Source organism: Amphiprion ocellaris, chromosome 10 (genome assembly GCF_022539595.1).
Source record: "Amphiprion ocellaris isolate individual 3 ecotype Okinawa chromosome 10, ASM2253959v1, whole genome shotgun sequence".
NCBI lineage: Eukaryota > Metazoa > Chordata > Actinopteri > Pomacentridae > Amphiprion > Amphiprion ocellaris.
This window is the reverse complement of record NC_072775.1, coordinates 36,075,187-36,092,137: the sequence shown is the minus strand read 5'-3', so window position 1 is coordinate 36,092,137 and position 16,951 is coordinate 36,075,187. Positions and strand designations below refer to the sequence as shown.

Genomic DNA, 16,951 nt, shown 5'->3' with positions numbered 1-16,951 from the left:
GTCTATTGTCTCTGCAGTAGCAGGGTTTGTTGGGTTGTAACACAGAGAGAAAATGTTTTTTATTTCAGGTTTTAGAGTCTTCTGTGTGTTTTCTGTGAGGAAAAAGTTCAAAGAGTGAAATATATTTAACTCGGAGACAACCGTTAGAGCCGGTAGACGTGAGGACGAGTCAGAGCCGACAGGCCACAGATCTGTCGGCCTCTAGAGGAGGACGGACTGAAGGTTTCCTCCCCTGCTGTGGAGGCGGGTTGGAGGGGGGGGTCACCCAGACTTGTCTCTGCTGTGTCTCTGCTGCAGGACTGGGAGGCCGAGAGCCACGACTGGTACTGCTTCGAGTGTCACCTGCCCGGCGACGTCCTCACCTGCGACAACTGCTTCCGGGTTTATCATCTCAAGTGTCTGTCGGAGGAGTGTAAGCCCCGAGACGGAGGCTCTCACTGGCAGTGTGTGGCCTGCAGGGTAGGTGGTGTTTTAATCAGCAGGTCCACTGGATGGTCCCATCAAACCTTGGAGAAAAGTTCAGCGGCATCCAGAATGAGTCCATCATTTTACAGAAACAGACCTGTGAACACGTTTATCTAACTGACAACATGTCAAACTGATTAAACAATGGTGGGGACAGTGTTTCCTCTACATTCATTCAGCAGCGGCAGCCCACCATTCCTGTATTCTAGCCGCCGCTCCTTCAAATTTCTTTCTTTTTTTGTTGTTACGGGGCTCCAGACTAACTTTTTTTCCTCGGAGCACGGTGGCCCCTAACTTAAAATTTTAGGAGCGCAAGCAGAAAATTTAGGGGCGCACACCAAAATTGACTTGCAAAGTAAATATTCACATTTCCTCTCATTTTCATTGTATTACTGATAAGTACTTGAACAATAAATGCAGAAACTATAATGCTTTCAATTCACATTTTATTGTGCAGCAGTTGACACAACATAACTAGAAAAGTACTCAGAGAGCGCAGTACTCCTCCAAGGCTGCTCAGTTGACGTATCATTTCCAACGGATGAAATCTTTAATCAAAAATGACCTTGTGCTGAGCACATGCATGTGTTATGCATGTGCATGTTATGTATTTATATCAAATCACGTGTAAATTACTCTTATAAAGGTAGCAAACAGTAGCAAAACAAAGGCAAGCCTTTGTTTTGCTACTGTTAAAATAACTGTTCCCTCCATGCTTTTATTTTGAAGACATATTTTTAATGTTACGGGCTTTTATTTTGTCACCATTCCAGCGGCACAGTTAAGTATTTATCTAAGAAGCGATTTCTTGACATGATGAAGACGATGCCGAAAAGTCCGAAAATTCCCATAAAGATGAAAGACAACGGTTCCAGCTGTTGCTGTCTAGCAAAGGATGTGTCTAAACTTAGAAGCAGCTGGAATGGAGACAAGCTCTGATGTTGTTTCCTGAAGAAAGGAGTGAAGGACAGAAATGTGAATTTGTGTGCAAAATAAGGCTGACGGCTGAACGTACATAAAGCTTTGTGAAACATCAGGAGCTTCACCATCATTCTTCCCCTGCTCTCACACACATCAGCCCGCCTTCTTCTTCGGTGTTTGTCTCCTGTCTTCTTCTTTGGAGTTAATGTCGGTTGGCAAACCAGCTCATTTGCACATTACTGTCAGCTACTGGGAGTGGAGCAGAAGTTTGCTAGCAACAAAAAATATTTAATAATAATTTTTAAAAATCTCACACATGTACGAGTAGATGAAAAATTTACTCGCACTGTCTCAAATTGTAGTCGCAAAATGCGACCATTTAGTTGCAGTCTGGGGCCCTGTGTTACTGTCACAAATACCCCACCGCCGCATGTCTCCACTTTCACAGCAGTTCTGCACTGTCTGGTACTGACAAGTACTAAGGTAAACTACAGATAACAATCTTGCTCAGTATCTACTCTTTGATATGTCGGGTTAATATGACGTTAATTACTCGCGAGAGCGCAGCCTTGAACGTGACGTCACATCAAGCATCCAGGCAGCAGGTCAGAGAGTCAGAAGAGTGACGTCTTGGAAAATAGAGCAGTGACTTACCAGAGAAAAGTTATTAGCTTAAGATAACTCATAATAGATTCTACAAGTTAAACAGACATTCTCTAAATATTGATGTCCAGCTAACGTTACGTAGCATATCGGTAGCGTCAGTTGATTGGACCCGTTGCCAACTCAGTGTCGCTAACGTGAGTAAACTATTGATAGCATTAAGCTAAGAGCTACACTCCCTGATGTAACAGCTGACTGCATTTTCACGAGCTTGTTCACACACACACACATATATATATATATATATATATAAAATTTGTTTATGTCACCACGGCTCCCAGAGAGCCTGCCACCGCTGCTGGAAAAAATCCTGGAGGAAACTCTGGTAGAGATATGCAAAAATAATGAGAATAAACACCAAGAGACACAAAACTAAGCAGAAAAAACACGAAGAGACACAATACAACAAAAACAAGACAAGACAACAAAAACGAGACACAAAACGATAAAAACGAGACACAACAAAAACGGGACACAAAACAACGAAAATGAGACAAAATGACAAAAACGAGACACAAAATGACAAAGACGAGATACAAGATGACAAAAATGAGACATGAAACAAAAATGAGACACAAAACCACAAAAACTAGACAAAACAACAAAAACGAGACACAAGACAACAAAAACGAGACAAAAGATGACAAAAATGAGACACGAAACGATGAAAACGAGACACGAAACGACAAAAACGAGACACAAAGCGACAATGAGACACAAAATGACAAAAATGAGACATGAAATGACAAAAACGAGACATGAAGCGACAAAAATGAGACCAAAGATGACAAAAACGAGACCCGAAGCGACAATAACGAGACACAAGACGACAAAAACGAGACACAAAACAACTCAACCTGTGGACGTCTTCCTTGTTCCTCCTCCACCACTAGAAGATCTTTACTGTGTGTAGAGGATGAACACTAGAGTCTGTGGAGCTTCCTGGTTTCTGGGTCTGACCACAACTCTGTTTCTTTCAGGGGAGTAAAAAGAAGAACCTGAACAAACAGGAGATGAGTAAATACCTGCGCTTCATCGTCCAGCGGATGAAGGAGAGGGTGAGGATCGCTTTACTCTGATCAAATCAGAGTTTATCTAGAAGTTTCTGGTTCTTTCTCTCATCAGAACAGAGAAGAGTCCAGATAGAGTCAACCAGATCTTCCTAAAGTTCATCTGGTTCTTCATCCACAGTAACTCTATCAATGATCAGAGTTCAACCTTCAGACTGGGAATATTTCCAGAGTTCCAGGTCCCTGAAGTCCATAGAGGAGAACGTCCCCTGGAGAAAGTTCTAGAGTAGACCTAGAATAGTAGGTCTACTCTAGAACTTTATCCAGTTGTCGGTAGGTCTAGTCTAGAACTTTCTCCAGGGGACGTTCTCCTTTCCTGCTTCCAGTCTTTAGTCTTACTTAGAACATTCCAGGTCCTTGAAGTCCATAGAGGTGGTCCAGATTTATCACTTTTTAATGGACTTTTTCCATCATTTCTGAGCCTCAGAACTTCATCAGTCCAACAGATAGAACCATGACATTTAGGAGGAGAAACACATCTGAGTACTGGTAGTCTCCTCTATGGACTTCAAGGACCTGGAACTCTGGAAATATTGCCAGTATGAAGGTAGAACTCTGATCATTGATAAAGTTACTGGAGATGAAGAACCAGATGTTCTGAGGAGGTTCTGGTTGGTTTTTCTTAGATGTGGTTGTGTTTTTATGGACCCCTCCTCATCGTTACGTCTCGTTCTTCACCATAAAGTGGTTTTAGATCTCATTTTTTCTCTTCAATCTTGTTCCAGGCCGTGGACCTGAACAAAAAAGGCAAAGACACTAAACATCCGATGTACCGACGGCTGATCCACACCGCTCTGGACGTCACCAACATCCAGGAGGTAAATTTACATCAGTTTCTGGATTTTTAACGTCATTTCCACTCCTTTGTTGACATCCTGCTCTCATAAAACTCCTCCTGGTGTCCAACTATTTGTTTTAAATGCTCAATAACAAGTTGGGGTTTTTTTGGATTTAGAAAAACAGAATTTGAGATCTAGAGATGTAGACCTTCAGCATCCAGGAGATGAACTCTCGGAGAGAATTCAGATTTTAAATGCAGCTTAAGTTGTGTTTTTTTTTTTTTTTTTTTTTTTTATCAGGAAGTCAAAGTTTTTGTAGAAAAATCAATCCAAAGCAGAATATTTCTAGATTTCTTTCTCTGTAGTCTGTTTTAAATTTGGATTCACTCAAAAAAATAAAGATTCTGCTTCTATTTAATTTGCAGTTTTTATGTATAAAACCACAAAAGTCAAAAAGAAAACAGATATTTGTACTTTTTAGGCACATTTGGAACATTTCAGATTCTTTTTAATTAGAACTTTATAATTCCTGCATGATCGTTTTAAAAAATGCTATTAAAAATGCTATAAAACCACCTTTAAGTCTGAAAATATTCATAATATGAAGGTAAAACTGTCATTAAATCTACTAAAGATAAAGAATCAGGTGAACCCTCCATGTTTTATCTGTTTTTGTTCACCTCAATAGTTTTTGTCATTTTAAGGTTTTTCTTACAACACAATTGTGGAAGTCTTTATTTAGAGCAGTTTATTTTTTAAATTTGCCTCCGTTTTGTGCAGAAAGAAAGTCTGTACACGTTGTGAAGTTATTTTACTGCAATAATTTAACGTTTTATTTTGAAATTCACATAGAAAATGTTCAAACTCACCAACCAAAAAGTGAATATTTTCTGTTTTCTGTCCTCTGGGACGTTAAACTGAACATCTTGAGGAAACTCTGATCCACATTTTTCATCATTTTCTGACATTTTAGACCAAGCAGCTGATGGATCATTAATTTTAATATTTAATTATGAGTTTAGTTGTGTAAAGTCATGATTTAGCAGGAAGTAGGAGGATTTTCTGCAGAGAACATGAAAACATGCTGTTTTGTGTTGATATGTTTCCGTAAACCTACTAGAGATGCAGCGACCAACTGATTAATCAATTAATGACCAACTGTCACATTAATCATCAACTTTTTTGAGTCATTTCTAATGAAAACATCTAAATTCTGTGACATCATCTCCTTAAATGTGAAAATTTTCTGTAACAGAGGAAAGAAATCAGAAAATATTCACATTTAAGGAGCTGAAATCTGTGATTAATCACATATTTCAGCTCCTTAAATATGAATATTTTCTGATTAATCACACATTTCAACTCTTAAATATGAATATTTTCTGATTAATCACAGATTTCAGCTCCTTAAATGTGAATATTTTCTGATTAATCACAGATTTTAACTGCTTGAATATGAATATTTTCTGATTAATCACGTTTCAACTCTTAAATATGAATGTTTTCTGATTAATCACAGATTTCAGCTCCTTAAATATGAATATTTTCTGATTAATCACACATTTCAGCTCCTTATATGTGAATGTTTTCTGTCAAAAAACTCCAAACTGCAGTTCTTAACTTTCTGTCTGTTTTTTTTTTCTGTCAGAATCTGTCTGAAGGAAAATATAAAAGCTTCGAGGAGTTTAAAGCAGACACTCAGCTGATTGTGCACAACACTGCCATCCTGTACGGAGGTGAGGATTAATCACATTTATACACATTAAACACTACCTTTATGAAGATAATAATCAGAAATGAGGAATTCTGCTATTTTCTAATTGTGGTTAATGAAAAGAAGTTTCAGATTGGTAGAATAAACTTCATGATATGCAGGAAATAAGTTTTAGCTTAAAACCCCTAAAATGTTCCTGACAGCTGGAAAACCTCAAGAAAATGATCCTCAGAGCCCAAAACTCTGCATCTACTGCAAGATCATCCCTGTGTGATGGTTAAATATCCATTAAAATGCTGTTTTATAAAGAGTGTGATGGTTAAATATCCGTTAAAATGCTGTTTTATAAAGAGTGTGATGGTTAAATATCCATTAAAATACCATTTTATAAAGAGTGTGATGGTTAAATATCCAATGAAATACCGTTTTATAAAGAGTGTGATGGTTAAATATCCGTTAAAATACCGTTTTATAAAGAGTATGATGGTTAAATATCTGTTAAAATCCTGTTTTATAAAGGGAGTGATGGTTAAATATCTGTTAAAATACCGTTTTATAAAGAGTGTGATGGTTAAATATCCAATAAAATACCGTTTTATAAAGAGTGTGATGGTTAAATATCCGTTAAAATACCGTTTTATAAAGAGTATGATGGTTAAATATCTGTTAAAATCCTGTTTTATAAAGGGAGTGATGGTTAAATATCTGTTAAAATGCTGTTTTATAAAGAGTGTGATGGTTAAATATCCATTAAAATACTGTTTTATAAAGGGAGTGATGGTTAAATATCTGTTAAAATACCGTTTTATAAAGGGTGTGATGGTTAAATATCTGTTAAAATGCTGTTTTATAAAGAGTGTGATGGTTAAATATCCATTAAAATACCGTTTTATAAAGAGTGTGATGGTTAAATATCCAATAAAATACCGTTTTATAAAGAGTGTGATGGTTAAATATCCGTTAAAATACCGTTTTATAAAGAGTATGATGGTTAAATATCTGTTAAAATCCTGTTTTATAAAGGGAGTGATGGTTAAATATCTGTTAAAATACCGTTTTATAAAGAGTGTGATGGTTAAATATCCGTTAAAATGCTGTTTTATAAAGAGTGTGATGGTTAAATATCCATTAAAATACCGTTTTATAAAGAGTGTGATGGTTAAATATCCAATAAAATACCGTTTTATAAAGAGTGTGATGGTTAAATATCCGTTAAAATACCGTTTTATAAAGAGTATGATGGTTAAATATCTGTTAAAATCCTGTTTTATAAAGGGAGTGATGGTTAAATATCTGTTAAAATACCGTTTTATAAAGAGTATGATGGTTAAATATCCATTAAAATACCGTTTTATAAAGAGTGTGATGGTTAAATATCCAATAAAATACCGTTTTATAAAGAGTGTGATGGTTAAATATCCGTTAAAATACCGTTTTATAAAGAGTATGATGGTTAAATATCTGTTAAAATACCGTTTTATAAAGAGTGTGATGGTTAAATATCCATTAAAATACCATTTTATAAAGAGTGTGATGGTTAAATATCCAATAAAATACCGTTTTATAAAGAGTGTGATGGTTAAATATCCGTTAAAATACCGTTTTATAAAGAGTATGATGGTTAAATATCTGTTAAAATCCTGTTTTATAAAGGGAGTGATGGTTAAATATCTGTTAAAATACCGTTTTATAAAGAGTGTGATGGTTAAATATCCGTTAAAATGCTGTTTTATAAAGAGTGTGATGGTTAAATATCCATTAAAATACCGTTTTATAAAGAGTGTGATGGTTAAATATCCAATAAAATACCGTTTTATAAAGAGTGTGATGGTTAAATATCCGTTAAAATACCGTTTTATAAAGAGTATGATGGTTAAATATCTGTTAAAATCCTGTTTTATAAAGGGAGTGATGGTTAAATATCTGTTAAAATACTGTTTTATAAAGAGTGTGATGGTTAAATATCTGTTAAAATCCTGTTTTATAAAGGGAGTGATGGTTAAATATCTGTTAAAATGCTGTTTTATAAAGAGTGTGATGGTTAAATATCCATTAAAATACTGTTTTATAAAGGGAGTGATGGTTAAATATCTGTTAAAATACCGTTTTATAAAGGGAGTGATGGTTAAATATCTGTTAAAATACCGTTTTATAAAGGGTGTGATGGTTAAATATCCATTAAAATACTGTTTTATAAAGAGTATGATGGTTAAATATCCATTAAAATACTGTTTTATAAAGAGTGTGATGGTTAAATATCCAATAAAATACCGTTTTATAAAGAGTGTGATGGTTAAATATCCGTTAAAATACCGTTTTATAAAGAGTATGATGGTTAAATATCTGTTAAAATCCTGTTTTATAAAGGGAGTGATGGTTAAATATCTGTTAAAATACTGTTTTATAAAGAGTGTGATGGTTAAATATCTGTTAAAATCCTGTTTTATAAAGGGAGTGATGGTTAAATATCTGTTAAAATGCTGTTTTATAAAGAGTGTGATGGTTAAATATCCATTAAAATACTGTTTTATAAAGGGAGTGATGGTTAAATATCTGTTAAAATACCGTTTTATAAAGGGTGTGATGGTTAAATATCTGTTAAAATACTGTTTTATAAAGGGAGTCGTGGTTAAATATCTGTTAAAATACTGTTTTATAAAGGGTGTGATGGTTAAATATCCATTAAAATACTGTTTTATATAGAGTGTGATGGTTAAATATCTGTTAAAATACTGTTTTATAAAGGGAGTGATGGTTAAATATCTGTTAAAATACCGTTTTATAAAGGGAGTGATGGTTAAATATCTGTTAAAATACCGTTTTATAAAGGGTGTGATGGTTAAATATCCATTAAAATACTGTTTTATATAGAGTGTGATGGTTAAATATCCATTAAAATACTGTTTTATAAAGGGTGTGATGGTTAAATATCCATTAAAATACTGTTTTATATAGAGTGTGATGGTTAAATATCCATTAAAATACTGTTTTATAAAGGGTGTGATGGTTAAAAACTCTTCTTCCTCATGTTGTTTGTAAAGTCGCTGCTCCACCTGATGTTTATGTTGATTAAACCAGTCCTGCAGTCGTCTCTCACCGTGTTTCTGATGGTTTTAGTTTGTCCTCTGACTTTATCGTCGTCTGTTCCAGTCCACAGTGACCAGGCGGAGATCGCTCGGCTGCTCTTCAGCGACACGTGTCACGAGGTATGATGCTTTTATCTCCAGCTTTCAGGGTAAAAACCTCCTGAATCTAAGACGTGTCCTAATAAATCTGTCCTCCTTCTGTCTTCCAGCTGAATGAGCTGCTGCTGTGTAAGAACTGTTTCTACCTGTCCAACGCTCGACCCGACAACTGGTTCTGTTACCCCTGTGTGAGTACAAACTGGATTTCTGACTGTTTTTCCTCTGATTTATCCCTCTGATGTTCAGAAGTCACACTGTTTATCAGCCAGAAACTAAGAGACTGTGGGATTATCAGCCTGAGTTAACGTCTGTCTCCTTAAAATCCTGACAGTTACTTTATTCTTCACGTCTCCTTTAAAAGATTTGTCCAAAATACATCATTTCTACCAGATTCTAAAAACATCTGCATTCTTTGGTGTAAACATGAAGCTGTGACCGACTCGGCTGAGAGTAGCCAGAGAACCATCCAGCATGGTGAAACATCTTCTACACCTGTAATTATTTATATTCAAAATGACTCAGAATTCATCCAGGAAGGCATAAATGTGTGCAAAATCAGTGTAAAATGGTCAAAAATAACTCAAAAACTGTCTGAAATTACATTAAGTCACTTTAAATGACTCAAAAATGGCACAAACCTGCCAGCAGTTGTTTTAAAAAAAAATAAATTTAAATGCTTCAAAATTTGTCCAAAATGACCTAAGTTTGTGCAAAAAAAAATGTGCAAAAATGACTTAAAAACTGTCTAAAATGGCACAAATCTGTGCAGAATGGTTGAAAAAATGATTCTAAATGTTCCAAAACTTGTTAAAAATGAATGAGAGTAAAACCAAAGCTACTGGATGAATAAATAAATGCAGCAGAAACAGAACAGAGGAGCAGGTTGTTGGAGATCCATCCACCATGGAGAAACATCTACAGATGATGAGCAGAGTAGAGAGGAAACATGGAGATAGAAAAACATCTACAGGATGAGGAGACGGTATGGCCACAAAACAAGACACAAAACTTAAAAAAAATGTTATGAAACGACTCAAATGACAAAAAATGGCAAAAACGAGGCCAAAAAAATGACACAAAAGGGCAAAAAAAAACCAAGACAAGGTTACAGAAGCAAGACATAAAACAACAAAAATTAGACACAAAATTACAAAAATGGGACAACGCAATTAAACAAGATGCAATGACACAAATGGTACACAAAGCAACAAAAAAACAAGACAAAATGACACAAAATTCACAAACAAGACAGAAAACAACAAAAAATGACAAACGAGACACAAAATGACTAAAATGAGACGCAAAACAACAGAAAGGAGACAAAACTGTCCCAAAAAAAAATCTGAAATACCAGAAAAGACAACAAAAAAAGACAAAAAAAAACTACCACAAAGAGTAAAAAACTTTCCCAACATCACATGAAATGATAAAGTTGAGAAGTTGTTGGAGATTCATTCAGGATAGTGGAACATCTGGAGAGGAAACACGGAGACAGAAAAACATCTACAGGATGAGGAGAAAACATGACCACCAACAAGACACAAAACACGACAGAAAGCAACAAAAAATGACACAAATCTCAGAACGCCAAAAAAAAATGAACAAAATGAGACAGGGACAAAAATGAGACAAAAAATGACACAAAACGGCAAAATCAAGACAAATTGACAGAAGTGTGACAAAAAAAAATGACAATAAACGATCTAAATGAGACACAGACTGCTAAAATCAAGACATTGAGCTACAAAACATGACGACAGGACAGAAATGAGACCTAAAACCACAGCAGGAGACGAGCAGAGACGAGAGGAAACCAGACTTTAGAAGGTTCAGGATGCTGAAGATGATCATGAGTAAATAAATAATGAGATGATAGATGACGTCTCTCAGCTCTAATGTCCACCAGGTCCACATCTGGAAACCTTTCTGTTGATGTTTAACAGAGCAGATGTTCCGGCAGATGTTCCAGTTAATGTTCCAGCAGATGTTCCAGTTAATGTTCCAGCAGATGTTCCAGTTAATGTTCTAACAGATGTTCCAGCAGATGTTCCAGTTAATGTTCTAACAGATGTTCCAGCAGATGTTCCAGCAAATGTTCCAGCAGATGTTTCGGCAGATGTTCCAGCAGATGTTCCAGTTAATGTTCCAACAGATGTTCCAGTTAATGTTCCAGCAGATGTTCCAGCAGATGTTCCAGTTAATGTTCCAGCAGATGTTCCAGTTAATGTTCCAGCAGATGTTCCAGTTAATGTTCTAAGAGATGTTCCAGCAAATGTTCCAGTTAATGTTCCAGCAGATGTTCCAGTTAATGTTCCAGCAGATGTTCCAGTTAATGTTCCAGCAGATGTTCCAGCAAATGTTCCAGCAGATGTTTCGGCAGATGTTCCAGTTAATGTTCCAGCAGATGTTCCAGTTAATGTTCCAACAGATGTTCCAGTTAATGTTCCAGCAGATGTTCCAGCAGATGTTCCAGTTAATGTTCCAGCAGATGTTCCAGTTAATGTTCCAACAGATGTTCCAGTTAATGTTCCAGCAGGTGTTCCAGCAGATGTTCCAGTTAATGTTCCAGCAGATGTTCCAGTTAATGTTCCAGCAGATGTTCCAGTTAATGTTCTAAGAGATGTTCCAGCAGATGTTCCAGTTAATGTTCCAGCAGATGTTCCAGTTAATGTTCCAGCAGATGTTCCAGTTAATGTTCTAACAGATGTTCCGGCAGATGTTCCAGTTAATGTTCTAACAGATGTTCCGGCAGATGTTCCAGTTAATGTTCCAGCAGATGTTTCGGCAGATGTTCCAGTTAATGTTCCAGCAGATGTTTCAGCAGATGTTCCAGTTAATGTTCCAGCAGATGTTCCAGTTAATGTTCCAGCAGATGTTCCAGTTAATGTTCTAACAGATGTTCCGGCAGATGTTCCAGTTAATGTTCTAACAGATGTTCCGGCAGATGTTCCAGTTAATGTTCCAGCAGATGTTTCGGCAGATGTTCCAGTTAATGTTCCAGCAGATGTTTCAGCAGATGTTCCAGTTAATGTTCCAGCAGATGTTCCAGTTAATGTTCCAGCAGATGTTTCGGCAGATGTTCCAGTTAATGTTCCAGCAGATGTTTCAGCAGATGTTCCAGTTAATGTTCCAGCAGATGTTTCGGCAGATGTTCCAGTTAATGTTCCAGCAGATGTTCCAGTTAATGTTCCAGCAGATGTTCCAGTTAATATTCCAGTTAATGTTCTAACAGATGTTCCAGCAGACGTTCCAGTTAATGTTCCAGCAGATGTTCCAGTTAATGTTCCAGCAGATGTTCCAGTTAATGTTCCAGCAGATGTTCCAGTTGATGTCCCAGCAGATGTTCCAGTTAATGTTCCAGCAGATGTTCCAGTTAATGTTCCAGCAATGTTTCAGCTGATGTTCCAGTTAATGTTCCAGCAGATGTTCCAGTTGATGTCCCAGCAGATGTTCCAGTTAATGTTCCAGCAGATGTTCCAGTTAATGTTCCAGCAGATGTTCCACAGCCCCGTGGAGCTATGCAGACGGTCGTTGTACTGAAGCAGCTGATCAAACTCTGTCATGTTGACCAAACATCTGATCTTCTGTGTCTCCAGAGTCCCAGCCACGACCTGGTCTGGGCCAAGATGAAGGGCTTCGGCTACTGGCCAGCCAAGGTGCTCCAGAGGGAGGACAACCAGGTGGACGTCCGCTTCTTTGGACACCAGCACCAGAGGTCAGATCCATCACGGTCTCATGAGTCAGCGCAGTGGTCTGCTGGAACTTTATTTACTGATGCTGAGGAGCTAGATCTCCATGGTAACTGATGATATAGAGCTAGGTATCCATGGTAACTGATGATATAGAGCTAGGTCTCCATGGTAACTGATGATATAGAGCTAGGTCTCCATGGTAACTGATGCTGAGGAGTTAGATCTCCATGGTAACTGATGCAATGAGGCTAGATCTCCATCTATCAATAATCAGCTGCTTTGATCAATAAAATAAATCCATTAATCAGAAATGTTCTATTGATCCTCGAGGGGAAGTTTCTTCCCAGTTTTCTATCAGCGTTCCTGTCCTGCATCAGTAGCAGCTTTTTACCCGCATAAATGTTTCTGTTCCTCGTTGTTCTCCATTAAAACCACCTGCTGACTGAAGGAGGAACATGATTGGTCAGTTTACTGTAGAAGAGTCACATGATGCATTTAACTCCTCCTTTAATGTGAGTCTGAGGCAGAAAGTCTGAGTTACAGAGAAAATAGAAACACCTTCAACCTGTTAATCTGACTGAAGGTTCAGTTTTTAGAAGGTCTGGATGTTAAACTGTCTTCATTCCTGTTAACTCTGGTTTAGTCTCTAGAAAGTCTGGGTGTGTAGAACCTGTCTGGATGCTCAGAACTCTAGAAGAACCCTCTCAGTGCTTCCTGTGTTGGTTTAGAGCCTGGATCCCATCAGACAACATCCAGGACATCAAGGTAAGCGTCCAGCAGCTGCAAGTGAAGAGAAGCAATGGCTGGAAGAAGGCCTGCGAGGAGCTGGAGGTCTACCAGCGCTTCCTGAGAGAGGGACGCTTCTGGAAGACCAAGATGGAGGACGGCAGCCAGATGCTCCAGCAGAACCAGAACCAGAACCAGAACCAGAACCAGCAGGAGGGGGGCAGCAGCAGGACAGAGAGGCTGGAGCGGACCGACGAAGCCGAGTCCAGCATCTCGTCCACCAGCAACGAGCAGGTCCGCCATGTAAGTAGGACCAACCCACAGTTTTACCTCTGATCGATCCCTGAACCAGGATATCTGCTGATACCAGAGCTCTGTTTGTTTCAACCCTCATGTCTTCCTGCAGGTCAAATTAACCCGTTTTAAAGTTTAATGTGGAAAAAAATATATATTTTCATGGTGAAACTTCTGATGTCCACATTTTCAACATTTTTGGGAAATCTTTGAACATTTTTGGTGGAAAAAAATGTTTCTTAAGAACATTCACAAAAAAAATCAACCAAAATCCTGTGAAATTCACTGGATTTTGGTTGATTTTTATGTGAATGCTCTTAAAGAAAATCTAAGAAATTTTACTGAAATATATGGAATCCCTTTAGATTTTTTTAGGATTTTTTTTGGAACATTTTTACTCATTTTTTGAAAATATTTTCTTGCCAAATGCGGGGGATTTTTTAAAAATACAACTTTTAAAAGAAACTTTAAAGAATTATTGGAATGTTCTTCCTGAAGTTTTTGCATTTTTTTTTTTTTTTTTTTACAAATTTGGGAAATTTTTTTGCTGAATTTTTGGATTTTTTTTTTCAGACAAGGAAACAGTATTTTTTGGTGCCTGTAAATGAAGACAACAGGAGGGTTGATAATGTCATTATTGTTGATTTTATATGAGGCTGTAATAAACTCCTCTCTACAGGAAGTAAGATACGTACCAATGTATGCATGAATGTCCCAAAAGGCAACTGGAGGTGAGTGTAAGATCAGAAAAGGAAGTCAGAAAAACAGGAAATCCTCTTGGATGGAAAAATCCCATCCCATAACAAATATTCAACTGTTAGGGGTTCAGATTGACTGTCGATATTTATTAAATCCAAGACGGATGCACACAAAGGGTAAACTTTTCTACCACAGTTTGTTAGAAGATAAAAACGTCTGGAAGACTTTTCATCTCTCTCTCAAAAAAAGGGCCGATTTCTCCATTTTAAACACATTTCAGCAGCTCAACCTGAATAAAATCTCTTTAAAACTGGACAAATGTTGAGTAAATTCTCTGATTATCTTAATGTCAAAATGACCTGAAACTTGTCCAAAAATAGTCAAAAACTGTCTGAAATGCTTTCAGACTTGTCCACAATGACTCAGAAATATTCCTAAGAGCTATATTTGCCAAAATGGCCAGAAATTTGCCTAAAAGTAGTAAAAAATGATCTAAAATGACTCGAAACTTGTCCAAAGTGACTCAAAAATATTCCCAACAGAATTAAAATGACCTGAAATGTGCCTAAAATGAGTTTAAAGCTGTTTGAAATGCTTTTAAATGTGTTTAAATTGATTCTAAATGGCCCAAAAATGCCTTGAATCGTGTCCAAAATAACACCGTTCATTAGGAGATAAAAACGTTTGGTGTCGCCGCAAATGAAAAACAGTTTGTTAGAAATTTTAAATATCTATTAAAGAAGCTCACAAAAAAGGCTAATTTCTCCATTTTAAAGACATTTCAGCAGCTCTACATGAATAAAATCTCTCTAAAAGTCGACAAATGTTGAGTAAATTCTCTGATTATCTTAACGTTTAACATCGGAGCGTTAATTCGAGGTGTTTCTAGTGGTAAATATTTCCACACGTGATGCTTAACACATCCTCCTGGCTGGATGGATTTCCTGAACCAAGAAACCAGACCAGAGGTGTTAAACTCATCCCAGTCCAGGTCCACATTCAGTCCAGTTTGAATCCATCAGATGGCGCCACCTGCTGGAGGAACTGCAGCTTAGCATCATTTATTAGTTTTACTGTTCAGAACATTAAATGTTTAAAAAAATTAGATATTAATGCAGTAATAAATCTGAGTTTGAAGCTGTGTGAGGAACAAGACGGGAGTTTTTGTAGAACTTAAGATGATCTGGAGGGTTTCATTCTGTGTTTCTGCAAAATGTGATTTTCAGGCATGGCAATTTTCCACAGTTCCGCGGAAATCCGCCGTTTTAATTTTCAAATTGATCATTTCTGTGAATCGTCCAAATCCGTTGAGAAAATTTTAGGGGGGGTGAGGTATGTTTTTGTTACTCTTGCTCCCGGTTTTTGAGAAGCGCTCGGCGTTTCTCCCGCAGCGTAACAGACAAAGAGAACCAGTCTAGCTCCTGCTGCATTGTAAAAGGCCTTGCGATTGGTCGAAATTGGTCAGCTGCCAACGATTGGACCAATCAAATTGCTCGATGCATTCTTTTGTTACAATTCATGGCGGCATGTTCGTGTTGGAATTTTGAGCTATTGGGATCGTTTTCGGTGGAATCGTGAGGTTTTTATTGAAAGATCAAGAGTCATCGGTGCTAGAAATAGATAAAAGTGTCAAAAACAAGTTCCGATGGAATTGGCTTGAGAGAAAAGTCATTAGAGTCATTTAACAAAACACTGGGTATTTGACTCATGACTCAGGGCAAAATGAATCACTGATAGTGTTTAAAGAGTGTTCTGGAAATGTAAAGAAAACTGACACAGCTGACTCCATAGAGCAGGGGTCACTAACTGGTGGACCGCGGTCCGGATCCGGACCCAGACGCCGTCTTATACGGACCGGACCTGTAATCAGTAAATTGTAACGGGATTTTAAATTTGACCAGCCGCTTCTGTTTTACCGGCAAAGCTTTCCTAGTGTTTACGGCATTAGTTAGCAGCTCAGGAAACACACAGACCAATTAGGTACGAGTTCAGCCATCCCACGTGACGCTACTCAGCCAATGAAGTCTCTGCATTCAGCTACTAAACATCACAGCTCTGCGTTCAGAAAACAGTTGAGAGGTGAGGGACAGACAAAAAAGGAAATGAATAAAGCGACACCCAGAGGGAAATAGTCCTGCACATGCTGACCATGTTTGGCTCGACATCCAGCTGGAGGCACCTTTCTCAACTATGAACATAACAAACATGACAAAACTGAATATGGTTCCAGACTGACCAGTGAGCTCCAGATGTGTTTGAGAACGACCCTGACACCATTCAGACCACAATTCAAAATACACAATTCAAAAAATACTGGCAGGGCAAACTGCAGCTCAGTTCTCCCATTAAGCAGCAGGGATATAAGGTGAGTAACAAGACAGAAAAAAAATGTTAAAGTGTTGAATTGTGTACATTTTTTGAGATTTAGGTATTGTTAAAGATGTATATAAGCTGGTTTGGGTTGTTTAGTCATTATTTTTTCAAGTTCTGCACTTAATTTTAAGATGTACAGTTATATCAAAAGTTATTTGTTAATAAATGTTGTCAAAATGTTTTTGAACCGTACTGAATTTATTTGATTTGATGGTCAGCTATTGATTACATGCACATGCTAATAAAACTTCTAGGTTACATTATCATATATCGCACTAATTGAAGGCAGACTTTATGATGTTCCGGACCTTTGCTTTAATACATTTTCTCTGACTGGACCACTTTGAATTTTAGTTGAATACCCCTGCCA

The 16,951-nt window shown here is 37.2% G+C and overlaps 1 protein-coding gene across 2 annotated transcripts in view; it reads left to right on the top strand.

Annotated features, from left to right (window-relative positions):
* zmynd11 (zinc finger, MYND-type containing 11) overlaps window positions 1-16,951 on the top strand; it is a 51,192-nt gene that overhangs the window by 24,852 nt on the left and 9,389 nt on the right. For both annotated transcript variants that reach the window (XM_023264071.3, XM_023264070.3), the window contains 8 exons: window positions 298-459; window positions 3,030-3,107; window positions 3,845-3,937; window positions 5,547-5,634; window positions 8,763-8,818; window positions 8,908-8,985; window positions 12,394-12,512; window positions 13,218-13,518. In XM_023264071.3, coding sequence (XP_023119839.1) covers window positions 298-459; window positions 3,030-3,107; window positions 3,845-3,937; window positions 5,547-5,634; window positions 8,763-8,818; window positions 8,908-8,985; window positions 12,394-12,512; window positions 13,218-13,518 — 975 coding nt within the window. The remainder of the gene's footprint in view (window positions 1-297; window positions 460-3,029; window positions 3,108-3,844; window positions 3,938-5,546; window positions 5,635-8,762; window positions 8,819-8,907; window positions 8,986-12,393; window positions 12,513-13,217; window positions 13,519-16,951) is intronic.